This window comes from Carcharodon carcharias, chromosome 6 (genome assembly GCF_017639515.1).
Source record: "Carcharodon carcharias isolate sCarCar2 chromosome 6, sCarCar2.pri, whole genome shotgun sequence".
Classification (NCBI taxonomy): Eukaryota; Metazoa; Chordata; class Chondrichthyes; order Lamniformes; family Lamnidae; genus Carcharodon; species Carcharodon carcharias.
The window spans coordinates 154,223,216-154,238,830 of record NC_054472.1 but is presented as its reverse complement, the minus strand read 5'-3'; the positions used below and the strand labels follow the sequence as shown (position 1 = coordinate 154,238,830).

The window sequence follows — 15,615 nt, the reverse complement described above, 5'->3', positions numbered from 1 at the left end:
ACACACACCCCCCCACACCCAATCACACACCCCCACACCCCCCCACACCCAATCACACACACACACACCCCCCCACACCCAATCACACACCCCCACACCCAATCACACACACACCCCCACACCCAATCACACACACACCCCCACACCCAATCACACACACACCCCCACACCCAATCACACACACACCCCCACACCCAATCACATACACACCCCCACACCCAATCACATACACACCCCCACACCCAATCACACACATACACACCCAATCACACACATACACACCCAATCACACACATACACACCCAATCACACACACACACACACACACACCCCCAATCACACACACAGACATCCACAATCACACAATCCCTGAATAGTGGTCAGGAATGAGATATTTACCCTTCTCTAACTCAGGGAGTTGTGTCAAACTGTAGCTGCCTGTACAAAAACAGAATTACCTGGAAAAACTCAGCAGGTCTGGCAGCATCGGCGGAGAAGAAAAGAGTTGACGTTTCGAGTCCTCATGACCCTTCGACAGAACTTGAGTTCGAGTCCAGGAAAGAGCTGAAATATAAGCTGGTTTAAGGTGTGTGTGTGGGGGGCGGAGAGATAGAGAGACAGAGAGGTGGAGGGGGTTGGTGTGGTTGTAGCGACAAACAAGCAGTGATAGAAGCAGATCATCAAAAGATGTCAACAACAATACTACAATAGAACACATAAGTGTTAAAGTTAAAGTTGGTGATATTATCTAAACGAATGTGCTAATTAAGAATGGATGGTAGGGCACTCAAGGTATAGCTCTAGTGGGTTTTTTTTTTTTTTTTTTATATTTTTTTTTTTTTTTTTTTTTTTTTTATTTTTTTTTTTTTTTTATTTTATATAATGGAAATAGGTGGGAAAAGGAAAATCTTTATAATTTATTGGGAAAAAAAAAAGAAGGGGGAAACAGAAAGGGGGTGGGGATGGGGGAGGGGACTCACGACCTAAAGTTGTTGAATTCAATATTCAGTCCGGAAGGCTGTAAAGTCCCTAGTCGGAAGATGAGGTGTTGTTCCTCCAGTTTGCGTTGGGCTTCACTGGAACAATGCAGCAAGCCAAGGACAGACATGTGGGCAAGAGAGCAGGGTGGAGTGTTAAAATGGCAAGCGACAGGGAGGTTTGGGTCATTCTTGCGGACAGACCGCAGGTGTTCTGAAAAGCGGTCGCCCAGTTTACGTTTGGTCTCTCCAATGTAGAGGAGACCACATTGGGAGCAACGAATGCAGTAGACTAAGTTGGGGGAAATGCAAGTGAAATGCTGCTTCACTTGAAAGGAGTGTTTGGGTCCTTGGACGGTGAGGAGAGAGGAAGTGAAGGGGCAGGTGTTGCATCTTTTGCGTGGGCAAGGGGTTGTGCCATAGGAGGGGGTTGAGGAGTAGGGGGTGATGGAGGAGTGGACCAGGGTGTCCCGGAGGGAGCGATCCCTACGGAATGCCGATAAGGGGGGTGAAGGGAAGATGTGTTTGGTAGTGGCATCATGCTGGAGTTGGCGGAAATGGCGGAGGATGATCCTTTGAATGCGGAGGCTGGTGGGGTGATAAGTGAGGACAAGGGGGACCCTATCATGTTTCTGGGAGGGAGGAGAAGGAGTGAGGGCGGATGCGCGGGAGATGGGCCGGACACGGTTGAGGGCCCTGTCAACGACCGTGGGTGGAAAACCTCGGTTAAGGAAGAAGGAGGACATGTCAGAGGAACTGTTTTTGAATGTAGCATCATCGGAACAGATGCGACGGAGGCGAAGGAACTGAGAGAATGGGATGGAGTCCTTACAGGAAGTGGGGTGTGAGGAGCTGTAGTCGAGATAGCTGTGGGTGTCGGTGGGTTTGTAATGGATATTGGTGGACAGTCTATCACCAGAGATTGAGACAGAGAGGTCAAGGAAGGGAAGGGAAGTGTCAGAGATGGACCACGTGAAAATGATGGAGGGGTGGAGATTGGAAGCAAAATTAATAAATTTTTCCAAGTCCTGACGAGAGCATGAAGCAGCACCGAAATAATCATCGATGTACCGGAGAAAGAGTTGTGGAAGGGGGCCGGAGTAGGACTGCAACAAGGAATGTTCCACATACCCCATAAAGAGACAGGCATAGCTGGGGCCCATGCGGGTACCCATAGCCACACCTTTTATTTGGAGGAAGTGAGAGGAGTTGAAGGAGAAATTGTTCAGCGTGAGAACAAGTTCAGCCAGACGGAGGAGAGTAGTGGTGGATGGGGATTGTTCGGGCCTCTGTTCGAGGAAGAAGCTAAGGGCCCTCAGACCATCCTGGTGGGGGATGGAGGTGTAGAGGGATTGGACGTCCATGGTGAAGAGGAAGCGGTAGGGGCCAGGGAACTGGAAATTGTTGATGTGACGTAAGGTGTCAGAGGAATCACGGATGTAGGTGGGAAGGGACTGGACAAGGGGAGAGAGAAGGGAGTCAAGATAACGAGAAATGAGTTCTGTGGGGCAGGAGCAAGCTGAGACGATCGGTCTACCGGGGCAGTTCTGTTTGTGGATTTTGGGTAGGAGATAGAAGCGGGCCGTCCGAGGTTGGGCAACTATCAGGTTGGAAGCTGTGGGAGGGAGATCCCCAGAGGAGATGAGGTCAGTGACAGTCCTGGAAACAATGGCTTGATGTTCAGTGGTGGGGTCATGGTCCAGGGAGAGGTAGGAGGAAGTGTCTGCGAGTTGACGCTCAGCCTCCGCGTGGTAGAGGTCAGTGCGCCAGACAACAACAGCACCACCCTTGTCAGCGGGTTTGATGACAATGTCAGGGTTGGACCTGAGAGAATGGAGTGCAGTAAGTTCAGAGAGAGACAGGTTAGAATGGGTGAGAGGAGCAGAGAAATTGAGACGACTAATGTCGCGCCGACAGTTCTCAATGAAAAGATCGAGAGAAGGTAAGAATCCAGAGGGAGGGGTCCAGGTGGAGGGAGAATATTGAAGATGGGTAAAAGGATCCGTTGAACTGGGAGAGGACTCCTGCCCAAAGAAGTGAGCCCGGAGACGAAGACGGCGGAAGAAGAGTTCAGTATCATGCCGAGCCCGAAATTCATTGAGGTGAGGGCGTAAGGGTATGAAACTAAGTCCTTTGCTGAGCACTGAACGTTCAGCATCGGAGAGGGGAAGGTCAGGGGGTATAGTGAATACACGGCTGGGGTTGGGATTGGAAGATGGGGTGGGGACGGAGGGACAGGCAGGGGTGGAGGGTCCTAGATGGGTGTTGGTGTCGATGAGTTGCTGGAGCTTGCGTTCCTTAGCACTTGAGAGAAAGAGAAAAAGTTTCTTGTTGAGGCGTCGGATGAGCCGAAGGATAAAATGAAACTGGGGGCACGCGCAGCTTTGAAAAAGGGTACGGCGGTGCTGCTGGAGGGAGAGGTCGAGTGTGTTCATATGGCGGCGCATGGCACTGAGAGTGGATTTCAGAATGTGACGGGAACAGCAGTCCGAGAAACGTTTTATGTCCCGGAGATACCTGTAATCCTGGGTGGGTTCGAAACATGAGGGGTGGAATTTCAGTTGAAATCCATGTGGGGTAAGTCGGAGACGGAGACAGTCACTGAGAAAGGAGATATGGCTGTGAAAGCGGGTTTTAGTAAACACCTTGTCAAACACTAGGAGAGAAATGGAAAGCAATGAAGGTGAACAAGGCAACAGAGAAATCCGGAAATCTTGTCGCAGAGAGGAACAGAACTTCCTGTAGCTGCCTGTGATGCCTGTCACTTTAAGACCAGTTCAACTGAGTAGGAGTCACGTGATTTGTTCAATCAATGTGTGGCTAGTGCAGAGGGAATAAATTCCAGGGAGGGGTTTCCTTGGAAAAGATGGCTGTATGAGGGGCTGGCTGCATACAAGCAGCTAAAGAAGCTCTCATGGAAATAAAATTCATTTTGTTTAACTAAGAGGCCTCCCAGACTGTGTTTCTACACTAACTCAGCCATGCCATGGCTAAAATCAGCTAACTCAACAAATGGCAATACAACAATCTGCATTTATTTAGCACCTTTAATAGAGTAAAGCACTGCAAGGCGTTTTACAGTAGATTTATCAGGCAAAGATTAACACTAAGCCAAAGAAGGAGACATTAGAACAAGCGGCCAAATGCTTTTTCAAAGCGGTGGGTTATAAACTGTGCCTTAAAGGAGGAAAAGGAAGTGGAAAGGTGGTGTGGTTTGAGGGGAGATTTCTGGAGCTTAGGGCCCAGGCATGGTGACCAATGGCTGGGGGAAGGAAATGGAGAATGCACAAGAGGCCATAGTTGGAGGAATACAGTTCCTGGAGAACTATGTGGCTGGACATGGTTGGCGAGATGAGGCCATGGACAGATTTGAACAGAAATATGCACGTATACCTGTGTTCCTAGAGGAGATTGGTAAACAGGATTTGGTGTGGGGTTAGGATGTAAGCTGCTCCTGGTCTATCTGGATCAGCTACTCACGAGTCAAACTCACAGCTGCCTGGGGAACCAGGTTAAAATTGTATTCTACTGCTAGAAAATAAACAGTTGCCACAACCAGTTAGGCCTCATTTGTCACATACAGCTCCTTCAAGAATTGGGGAAAGAAAGTAGATGCAAATATATTCTGTTTTACTCAGTTGATAACAAGAATGAGTTCAATTGTTTCAACATATCCCAATGGCTTTTGTCTCACACTTACTCTGGCATCTGCATTCTGTGTTGCCTCCCTGATCTTGGCAGCCCAGTCATTCAGATCCTCTTGGCTATCTGCAGCCACGTCCAACATCTGCACAGGGTGGGACATTTGTTGGGAGTGGATGGTGAACACGTACTGCTTGCTTCCTTTCCCTTCCTTCTGAATAACTGCCAAGTAAATACTGAACATGTTAATATGGTGCGAATAATCACAGGCACTCAATAAAGCATCTAAAATATCTTTGAAAAAAATAATTGGCTCTGATTTTGGTTCCCTCTGCTTGGTGGAAACTAGGTGGGAAGGGCAGTGGAGGAGGTGGGCAGTGATGGCTTCTCAGTGAGACTAGCCCTGAGTGGAGAAGGTTCATGAGTCAGAAGAGGCTCAGCAGGTGGGTTTTTTAACAATGGGTTCTTGTTTCCTCGTGAGGCAGGAGAGAAGAGGAGTAGTCCACCATGGGCTTCACAAGGAGGCCTTGGACTTCCCTTGCAGCAGCCTTCCCCTCTCCCCGATCACCTCCAACACTACACCACCCCTTCAACCCCAGACAGATCTAATCCCCTGGGTTCCTTGTTATGGCCGCTGGCCAAATTCCTGCTCCTGCCCGCCAGTGGATTTGGTGGGGTTCAGAGGGACTATTGGATAATTAATGTATTTATTCATGAGCCACACTGTTAAGATTATCCAGGCTTCAAGTCCCCAGGCACGTTTCCCACTTTGGAGCCATTGTCTCACCTCTGTATTGTGACAGATCAGAGGTCTCTCTTGTTTTAGAAATAGAAATCCCTATAATACAATTCTTATAGATATTGTTGCTTGCTATTATTGTCATTACTGTTAAATTACCTTTTATATCTGTTTGCGAGGATAACTGTTTCTATATTTGGGGAAGGTAGTAAATGTTAAAACCTATTTAGTAAATAGGAGCTTGATTGAAAATAAAATACTATTTATGCTAAATTCTACCAACAGGATTAACTGCAGCAGCTCACCAAGGCTTCTTTTAAACCAGCTAGAAGGACAAAGGCAGTAGGTGCATGGGAACAGCACCACCTCCAAGTTCCCCTCCAAATCACACACATCCCAACTTGAACATAATTCTCTCAGTCCTTTATTGTCACTGGGATAGATTTTAAAGGGTGCTGTATTCCTCGTGTTTCCCCCCCGCCCCCACCAACTGAAAAGTTGGTTCTCAGCCCGCCCATCCGAAACCCAGCTGTCCTGCACCGATATTACGTTGGGAGCAGCCTTAATGGTTTTAGAGTGGGACTTTCGTGCCACCCCAGCCACCCCCACCTTGGAGGAAGTCCCGCTCTGGAGACCTGCCAGCCAATCAGATTAGCTGGAGGCTCTGTAGTCTCAGCTGTGCCAGGATCGTGCAGTTAGCCACTGCTGCGACTACAGGCAGTCCCCAAGAAGAAGAAATGACATAGCCTGGATTTCAAGCTAAGTCTGGGGTTTTGGACCGGCCTTGGCTCCAGTGAGAAGGGAGGATGGGGGTGGGGTTGTCTGGGTTTGAGAAGCCTGGAGGGATGGTTAAATGGCAGGGTATGGACCTGAAGGTGACCCCCAGTGGAAGTATCCCCCCACTTCCTGCACAACGGCAACCCGCGCAGTGAAACCTGCTGGGTTACCTCCACCTTCCCTTACTGCATATGTAACTCTTTCAAGTACAAACATGTTTCCATCTGTTCCTATTCAGATGAAGTTACATTGTTTCATAGTTTGCCATTGTGAGATTTGAACTCTTGATCTTGGGGTTACAAATCCAGTACCATAACCACTTGGCTATTTAGGCCAAGCCCTTACTGCATATGTAACTCTTTCGAGTACAAACATGTTTCCATCTGTTTCAGATGAAGTTACATTGTTTCCCATTGTGAGATTTGAACTCTTGATCTTGGGGTTACAAACCCAGTACCATAACCACTTGGCTATTTAGGCCAAGCTCTTACTGCATATGTAACTCTTTTGAGTACAAACCCGTTTCCATCTGTTTCAGATGAAGTTACATTGTTTCATAGTTTGCCATTGTGAGATTTGAACTCTTGATCTTGGGGTTACAAACCCAGTACCATAACCACTTGGCTATTTAGGCCAAGCTCTTACTGCATATGTAACTCTTTCAAGTAATGTTGTAACTCTTTCGAGTACAAACCCGTTTCCATCTGTTTCAGATGAAGTTACATTGTTTCATAGTTTGCCATTGTGAGATTTGAACTCTTGATCTTGGGGTTACAAACCCAGTACCATAACCACTTGGCTATTTAGGCCAAGCTCTTACTGCATATGTAGTGGAGGAGGCAGAATCAGGCCCTTAAGCGGCTGTTAATTAGCCATTTAAAGGCCTCAATAGGCTTCTGGGCAGGCAGGATGTCTGATGCCATCCCCACCCACTGTAATATGGGAAACACAGGGTTGGGCAGGGAGACATTGGGAAGGCCACCCGCTTTATTTTAGGAGCACCTCCGTCCATCTTCAAATACACCGCTAGGGGGGGCTGCAAACCCACTGAGTCAAAATTCTGGAACTCCTTACCTAATTGTATTGCGTGAGTACCTTGACCCATGGACTGCAGCATTCAAAAAGAATGCTCAGCACCATCTCGACAGTATTAGGGATTAAAATTAAATGCTCACATCCCAAGAGTTAATATAAGAATAAAATGTTGACTTGCTTATTGGCAGTTTTCTGTCAAGACAAAGTAGCTTGATTGTTTAAACAAGCACACATGTCAGAATACCTGACAAATGTTAATAGATACTATGTCTACCCAAGTTATAGAAATAGTTAACATTAGGTTATCAACTGCCTATCCTAACAGTAAACTAAAGAGCCAGTAGTTATTGTGTTTGCCTCAAAAGAGATCTTGTTTACCAGACTGGTCAGTTTGATCTGTCCAGAAAGTAGTTAAATTGCCCAAGTCCTGCCTGTATAACGTTGAAGGTTGACTTGATTGACAGGCCGGTTCTGATTAATGGTGAATGATACCTATCTGTCTTTCTTACTGCTAGTTTGGACATCAAACAAAAGAATGAGATATGACTGAGATTGCTGCATGATTCTATTCAATCCCTTCTATCCTTGCTGCTATATGAGGCAGAGGCTTGAAGGGATTCTGTGAAGTGTTTTTCATGCACAAAAGCTTTTCATTAAGGAATCATGGTTCCAGTCTTAGAAGTTATCACAGGGATATGCAAGAACTTTGGCACTTGGATCTAGAGCTGTTCTAAAGCACTAGTGCGTAATCAAATATTCCATTACTGTATGCATTCTGTCTATTAATCCATTTTGGTTTGTGATTTTTCTATCTCTTAATAGACACTAATTAGTAGCTCCCATTATTTTATTCCAAGTACAAGGTCTTGCTTTTCCATGAACCTGGTTTTCACTGATCTACTTTGGATTTCAATGTCTCAAGTTTAAAATTATCATCTTTGTATTTAAACCCCACCAAGATTTCATCATTTCTATCTCTGTAACTTGCTCCAGCCTCTTACTCCCACTGTTCCTCTGATTCTGGCATTTTGTTCACTACTTCATCTCTTTGCCTCACCATAGATGCTTTCAATATAAAGTGACAATGGCATAGAGTTACGGTCACTAGACTGGTAATCCAGAGGCCTGGCTAATGCCCTGGGGATATGGGTTTGAATCCCACCATGGCAGCTGGTGGAATTTGATTTCAAGTAACAAATTCAATTGATTAATTTAAAGATCTGGAATTGAAAGCTAGTCTCAGTAATGATGATCATGAAACTATCATTAATTGTCGTAAAACTCACCTAGTTCACTAATGTCTTTTAGGGAAGGAAATCTGCTGTCCTTACCTGGTCTGGCTCCAGATCCACAGCAATGGGGTTGACTCTGAAATAGCCTAGCAAATCACTCAGTTGAAGGGCAATTAGGGATGGGCAACAAATGCTAGCCGTGGCATTGGTGCCCCCATCCCATGAGAGAATAAATAAAAACTAAGCCCCACACTCTAAGTTTTCCTCACTAAACCCCTTTGTCTCATCATCTCTTACTTAAGTTGGTTGAAGGATAAGTGCTTGCCAGGACTGCTCTTCTTTGGATAGTACCATGGGATCTTTTACACCCACTCGAGAGGACAGACAGGCAGACATCACATATCAAAGATGGAACATCTGAAAGTACAGCACTCCCTCAGTACTGCGCAGAAGTACCAACCTAGATTAGATATTTAAGTTAAAAGCAAAATACTGCGGATGCTGGAAATTTGAAACAAAAACAAAAATAGCTGGAGAAACTCAGCAGATCTGACAGCATCTGCGGAGAGGAGTACAGTTAACGTTTCGAGTCCATATGACTTCATCAGAACTAAGGAAAAATAGAAATGAGGTGAAATATAAGCTGGTTGAGGGGGGTGGGAGGGGTAGATCTGGATAGAGGGCCAGTGATAGGTGGAGGCAAAGAAGAGATTGCCAAAGATGTCATAGACAAAAGGACAAAGAGATGTTGACGGTGATGATATTAGCTAAGGAATGTGCTAATGGTGACATTAAGGGTAGAAAACAGGATGAGCAAGTGACAGATAGCCCTAGTGGGTGGGGTGGGGTGGGGGGAAGGGATCGAAATAGGTTAAAAGGTGGAGATTAAACAATGGATGGAAATAAATTAAAAAATAATAGAAATAGGTGGGAAAAGAAAAATATATTAAAAAATGTTAAATTTTTTTTTAAAAGTTATAAATTATTGGAAAATCGGAAGGGGATTCCAATAATTTATAATTTCCCTCCCACCTATTTCTAAATTTATTTCCATCCATTGTTTTATCTCCACCTTTTAGCCTATTTCAATCCCTCCCCCCCGGGCTATCTGTCACTAGCTTGTCCTGCTTTCTACCCTTAATGTCACAATTAGCACATTCCTTAGCTAATATCACCATTGTCAACACCCCTTCATCTATGACAATCTCTTCTTTGCCTCCATCTATTGCTAGATATTTAAGTCTCTGGACTGGGATTCAAACCCACAACCTTCTGACTCAAAGGCAAGAGTGTTACCACTGAGCCAAGTCTGACACAAAATGAAAAAATGCAGCTCTATAATGTGGTCTTTGAAGTTGGAGTTAAAGCATATTGCTGGATGTTGGGGGAGCCCTACTGTTCATGCTTGTGCTGTAACTGACCTGCTAACATTACTTTGACATGAATGTTTATAGCACCGAAAGAGGTCACTTGACTCATTAAGTCTGTGCCAGCTCTTTCTTTTGCCAGTTTATTTGTAAACATATTTGTACTAAACTTCTTTGTGCATTACAATAATGCAGTCTTGGACCTGCGAAATATTATTATGTGAATTTAATGAACAATGCACTATAAGCCAAAATTAAACCTTTTGGTTTATAAACATTTTCTGTTGTACATGTTGATGCAGAAAATTTAACAGAAAATAGGAATAATTTAAAAGAGTGTAAGATCTTCGCAAGACTGCTCACCGACATGACATGTTGGAACATCAATAAATCCTTTGAGGAAACTTCCCAGTGGGCTGTTTTCCACAGACTGCAGATACAGAAGAGAAACAAAATTACAAAAGCACAACTGTAGCTGCATTATTTCATATATATAATATATGTATATATGTATAAAAATTTATGCACTGCATCGATCACATGTAAGTGTCATACTGCCACATATGCAAATTTCTGAGACTTGTTTCAAAGGAGGAGGGCCATTTATTTCCAGTCTACAAAGGCATTTCCAAAAATTGGGTCTGGGATTATTCCAGCAAAAGAAGCCATTAGAGTTGGTGAGTGACCAGTTCCCACGATCCCAGCACTGCAAATCTTTAAGCTTTTGGTGGATTTTCTTTTTATTCTTTCATGAAATGTGTGCGTCGCTGGCAAATCAGCATTTGTTGTCCATCCCTAACTGCCCTTGAGAAGGTAGTGGCGAGCTGCCTTCTTCAACCTCTGCAGTCCATCAGGTATAGATACACTCACAATGCTGGTAGAAAGGGAATTGCCTTGACTATTTTTAGCCCTTTCCTACAGCAGCAGGGCTGAGACTATGACCTGAATTTTCATTAAAATGGACAGCCAATCAGTATTGCGAAAATAGGTGCGGAGAAATCTGGAAGTCCCACCCCCCGAACACAGGGTGGGTTGGGGGGGGGGGGGGGGGGGGGTGGTGGAATGGGGGCGTGTTCAAAATTGCACAACTGTGATTTATAGACACGGCTGCCCAGCTGCTTCCGGTCATGTGGGATTTTCATCAGCTAAGATTGGGGAACACAACATGTGCAAATTGGACCTGGTAAAAGCAGGAGTGGAGTTGTGGAGTTGCTTGGATAGGTGGGGTACCCTTTTGGAGAGGTAAGGTACCCTTTTGGACATAGTCTCGGACACCTTTGGAAAAGGTCAGGTGCCCTTTGGGAGATGTAAGGTGCCTTTTGGGATTGCTAAAAGTAGATAGCAATGTGTATAAAAAGTGCATAAACTCACTGGAACTGTCAGGCTTATTAGAACTGTCAAGAGTGCTGGCAAAAGGAACTGCCAAGAAAGCTGTGTCAAAAAGAACTGTCAACAAAGCTATCAAAAGGAACCATTAGCAGAGCTGTCAAAAGGAACTGTCAAGACATTTAAAACTCCTGCCCTTTAAATATCTGAAAAAAAAGTCAGTGCTCGTTTATTTTACTCTATCTGTTGACATAAGTCTGAGGGCTGTCATTACTTGATAAGTGCTGTTTGACTGATTTCACAACCTCCTATTAACACAGTGGGATGCCTCTCAGTTCATAGTTTGATTGCCAGCATCAACTGGTTATAGACTGTTTGAAGTGGGACCTTGAATTTCAATGCTTGTTTTTATAAGGGATTAAAGGAAGCTATATGTAGCGAATAGGTTTTTACCAAAGAGAATAGTTTTGTTTTGAAATAGTAAGTTAATCAATAGACACTTAAGAACTTTATTTTATCTCATCACTGCATGGTGGGTACTGGGTGAGTTGGTACGGTAGCTGTAAGGGCAAAGGGTGGTGGTTGGGGGCATGGGCTGGCACCAAGTTGGCATAGGGGCTGTAAAGGGCCTTGGCAGATGGGTAGAGGGTCATATGTTGACATGGAAGGTATGAAGGGCCCGAGGGTATGGGTTGGCATGGATGGGGCATGGGGAATTGCAGGGGGTGAGGGGGTGTGAGGAGTGAGGGCTGCAGGACAGTTTCATTTTTTAAAAAATGTTGACACAGTGCCAGTGCATTGAAGCAGGCCTCCTGTCCAGCCCACCTCCCCACCCGGCAGCCTTTGCTCTCATTCCGGAGTTATCTGCCAGGACTCCCATTTCTACCCACCCACCCCTGGACTGAAAATTTGACCTTCCAGAGCACTTTCTCCCGGGTCAGGTTTGTGGAGCGGGGAATTGTACCCACTCTCCACTCCTGGCCCAGGAGTATAAATCAGGGCTAAGAGCTCAGCTTATGGCAAACTGGCTGGCCCCTGGTCACTCCTATTCCTCTGCTGTGTTACTGGGGATTTGCATGCAACCTATAGAAGACCAGGTGCTGAACCCTTCTCCAATGTCTCCTATTGGATCCACAGAAATTAAAAAATAGTACTAGCGAGTGGGGAAATACTAGGAACAAGATGTAAGAGACAAAACAACAGAGGTCCAATCAAAAGGCTGGCCTTAGCAACATGAAATTATACATAATTTTGTTGGAGAATAGGTCATTTCTCTTATTTTGTGGCACATTCCTTCACCTTCACTCCCAAGTGTTTCTCAGGCAAAATGGAAGTGCCACTCTTAGAATCTCACAAGTCAGAAGGAGGCCATTCAGCCCATCTTCTCTGTCAGCTCTTTGAAAGAACTATCCAATTAGTTCCACTTCTCTGTTCTTTCCCCTTAACCCTGCAAATCCTTTTATCAAGTATATATATCCAATTCCCCTTTGAAAGGTACCATGGAAACTGCTTTCGTCATCCTTTCAGGCAGCACATCCAGATCATAATAACTTGCTGCATTAAAATAAATCTTATCTCCATGCTGGTCCTTTTCCCAACTAAATTATATATGCATCCTTTACTTAATTGCCCTCTTGACAATGGTAATAGTTTCTATCGACTCAATCAAAAGTCCTTATAATTTTGAGCATGTTTTTCAAATTTCCCCTTGTCCTTGTTTTCTCTAAGAAGACCAGCTCTTCTCTAGACGCTCCAGATGATTGAAGACTCTCATTGCTGATACCATTCGAATAGATCTCCATTGTACCCTCTGTATGGCCTTGACTTCCAAAGTGTGGTTCCCAGAATTGGATTCAATACTCCAGCTGAGGACAGTGACTTATTGTGCTTAAACTTTTATTTCACTGTTTTTGCACTCCAGATATCTCTATTTATTTGGAAGTTTTAATTCCAAAGTTAAACATTCTATACACAAATAAAATTTTAAAAAATGCTTATGAGGGCTCCACATCCACAATGCACTTAACAAATTGCTATCCATTGGTTTCCAGCCACACTGTACTAACATATGCAAAACTCTTGCTCACCGCTTCGTCCTGTTCAGGAACCAGTGTGTTGGTTATCTCCTCCACATAGTTTGCTGGAAACCACAGCTGTTTTTTACCCCCATAGTCACCACGCCACCTGATAGGGGTTGGAAGGAAAAACATTCAGGAAGCGGAAAGGAATTCAGCAGAAAACAGGAAATAACATTTCCACAGTTTCTGGCACTATCTATTTTTGTTATTTTCTCCTTGGCCTTTTATTTGCTCCCCCCTATCACCATCACACTATACAGTACTGCAATAAACCACTTTCTCCTGTCACCATCACACGATACAGTAGAACTACAATAGGCCACTATCTACCCATCACTGCCACTATACAGAAGCATTGCTAATGTTCACTTCCTTCCATCACCATCACATCATACTGAAGCCCTGCAATATAGGCCACTTACTCCCTTACACTTCTCTGAAATATTGATCCACCAGAATGAAAATTTGTTAGAAATTGACTGTTCTTAATTTTATTTGAAAACACAATTGTTTCGTTGAAGAGGTATTTTGAGTATCATCAGGACTTCAGTTAATATTTACATAAACACTTACATACAAACACATAGATATATACACAGATAGGTACGTATCCACAAATGCTTGAAAATACACACAATAAATATACATGGACAAAGAACAGAGAACAGGGGTTAACAGAAAATTTTAATGTTACACTGTAGGAACAGAATGACATGGGAGGGAGGGCATTAGCCTTTGGCCTTTGAACTTAGAAAGTTGGGTTCGATTCCATCTCAAAGTCATGAGAAGAAAGTTTCCTCGTTACTGTTTGTAACTGAACTTTGTATATAGTTTCTATATAGTTCCAATTGGTCATGAGCCTAAAGTGGACAAGTGTCTGTAACGTACACTGCAGTGGCAGGCTCACACGGTAAGTTCACAGAACAGCCGATGTGAGAAACTCTGGGAGGATGGTTCCAAGGTTGGAGCCAAAGCATATTGTTGGGCAGAGCAGAGAGAACTTACTCCTGGCTTGTGAGTGCTGTTTATATCCTCTCCCTTTTTATGTACAAAACAAAATCACCAATACCTAGTTTTAAATTCAAAAGGAAATGACGTTATTGCTATTACAGAGACTTGGTTGAAGGATGGACAGGATCGGCAGATACACGTTCCAGGATTTAAATGTTTCAGGCAGGACAGACAGGGATGGAGAAGAGGTGGGGGAGTCGCACTGCTGGTTAAGGAGAATATCACAGCTGTACGACAAGAGAACACCTCGGAGGGCTCATGCAGCGAGGCAATAAGGGTAGAGCTCCGGAATAGGAAGGATGCAGTCACAATGTTGGGGGTTTACTATAGGTCCCCAATTGCTGGCGGGAGATTGGGGAACAGTTATGTAGACAGATTTTGGAAAGATGTAAAAGCAATAGGGTTGTTGTGGTGGGTGATTTTAACTTTCCCTATATTGACTGGGAATCACTTAGTGCTAGGTGTTTGGATGGTGCAGAATTTGTAAGGTGCATCCAGGAGGCTTCCTGAGACAATATGTAGATAGTCCAACTGGGGAAGGGGCAATATTGGACCTGGTATTAGGGAATGAACCCGGCCAGGTGGTCGAAGTTTCAGTAGGGGAGCATTTCGGGAAAAGTGACCATAATTCAGTAAGTTCCAAGGTACTGGTGGATAAGGATAACAGGAGTCCTCGGGTTAAGGTGCTTAATTGGGGGAAGGCTAATTATAACAATATTAGGCAGGAACTGAGGAATCTAGACTGGAGGCGGATGTTTGAAGGCAAATCAACAACTGATATGTAGGGGGCTTTCAAACGTCAGTTGATAAGAATTCAGGACCAGCATGTTCCTGCTAGGAGGAAGAATAAATATGGCAAGTTTCAGGAACCTTGGATAACGAAGGATATTGTGAGATTAGTCAAAAAGAAAAGGGAAGCATTCGTAAGGGCTAGAAGGCTGGGAACAGATGAAGCCCATGGAGAATATAAAGAAAGCAGGAAGAAACTTAAGCAAGGAGTCAGGAGAGCTAAAAGGGGTCATGAAAAGTCATTGGCAACCAGGATTAAGGAAAATCCCAAGGCCTTTTATACATATGTAAAAAGCAAGAGGGTAGCAACAGAAAGGGTAGGCCCACTCAGGGACGGAGCTGGGAATCTGTCTGTGGAGCCAGAAGAAATGGGAGAGATACCAAATGAGTACTTCTCATCAGTATTCACCAAAGAGAAGGACTTAGCGGTCGATTTGTCTGGGGAAGAGTGTGTAGATGGCCTGGATCATGTCGAGATCAAAAAAGAGGAGGTGTTAGGCGTCTTGAAGAATATTAAGGTGGATAAGTCCCCAGGGCCAGATGGGATCTACCCCAGAGTACTGAGGGAGGCAAGGGAGGAGATTGCTGGGGCCTTGACAGAAATCTTTGTATCCTCACTGGCTACGGATGAGGTCCCAGAGA

The 15,615-nt window shown here is 44.5% G+C and overlaps 1 protein-coding gene across 2 annotated transcripts in view; it reads right to left on the bottom strand.

Annotated features, from left to right (window-relative positions):
• The window catches only part of LOC121279090 (1-phosphatidylinositol 4,5-bisphosphate phosphodiesterase gamma-1-like), a 280,051-nt gene that overhangs the window by 47,238 nt on the left and 217,198 nt on the right, over positions 1-15,615 (bottom strand). For both annotated transcript variants that reach the window (XM_041190003.1, XM_041190004.1), the window contains exons 22-24: positions 13,183-13,279; positions 10,133-10,199; positions 4,678-4,841 (exon numbers count right to left, since the gene is read on the bottom strand). In XM_041190003.1, coding sequence (XP_041045937.1) covers positions 4,678-4,841; positions 10,133-10,199; positions 13,183-13,279 — 328 coding nt within the window. The remainder of the gene's footprint in view (positions 1-4,677; positions 4,842-10,132; positions 10,200-13,182; positions 13,280-15,615) is intronic.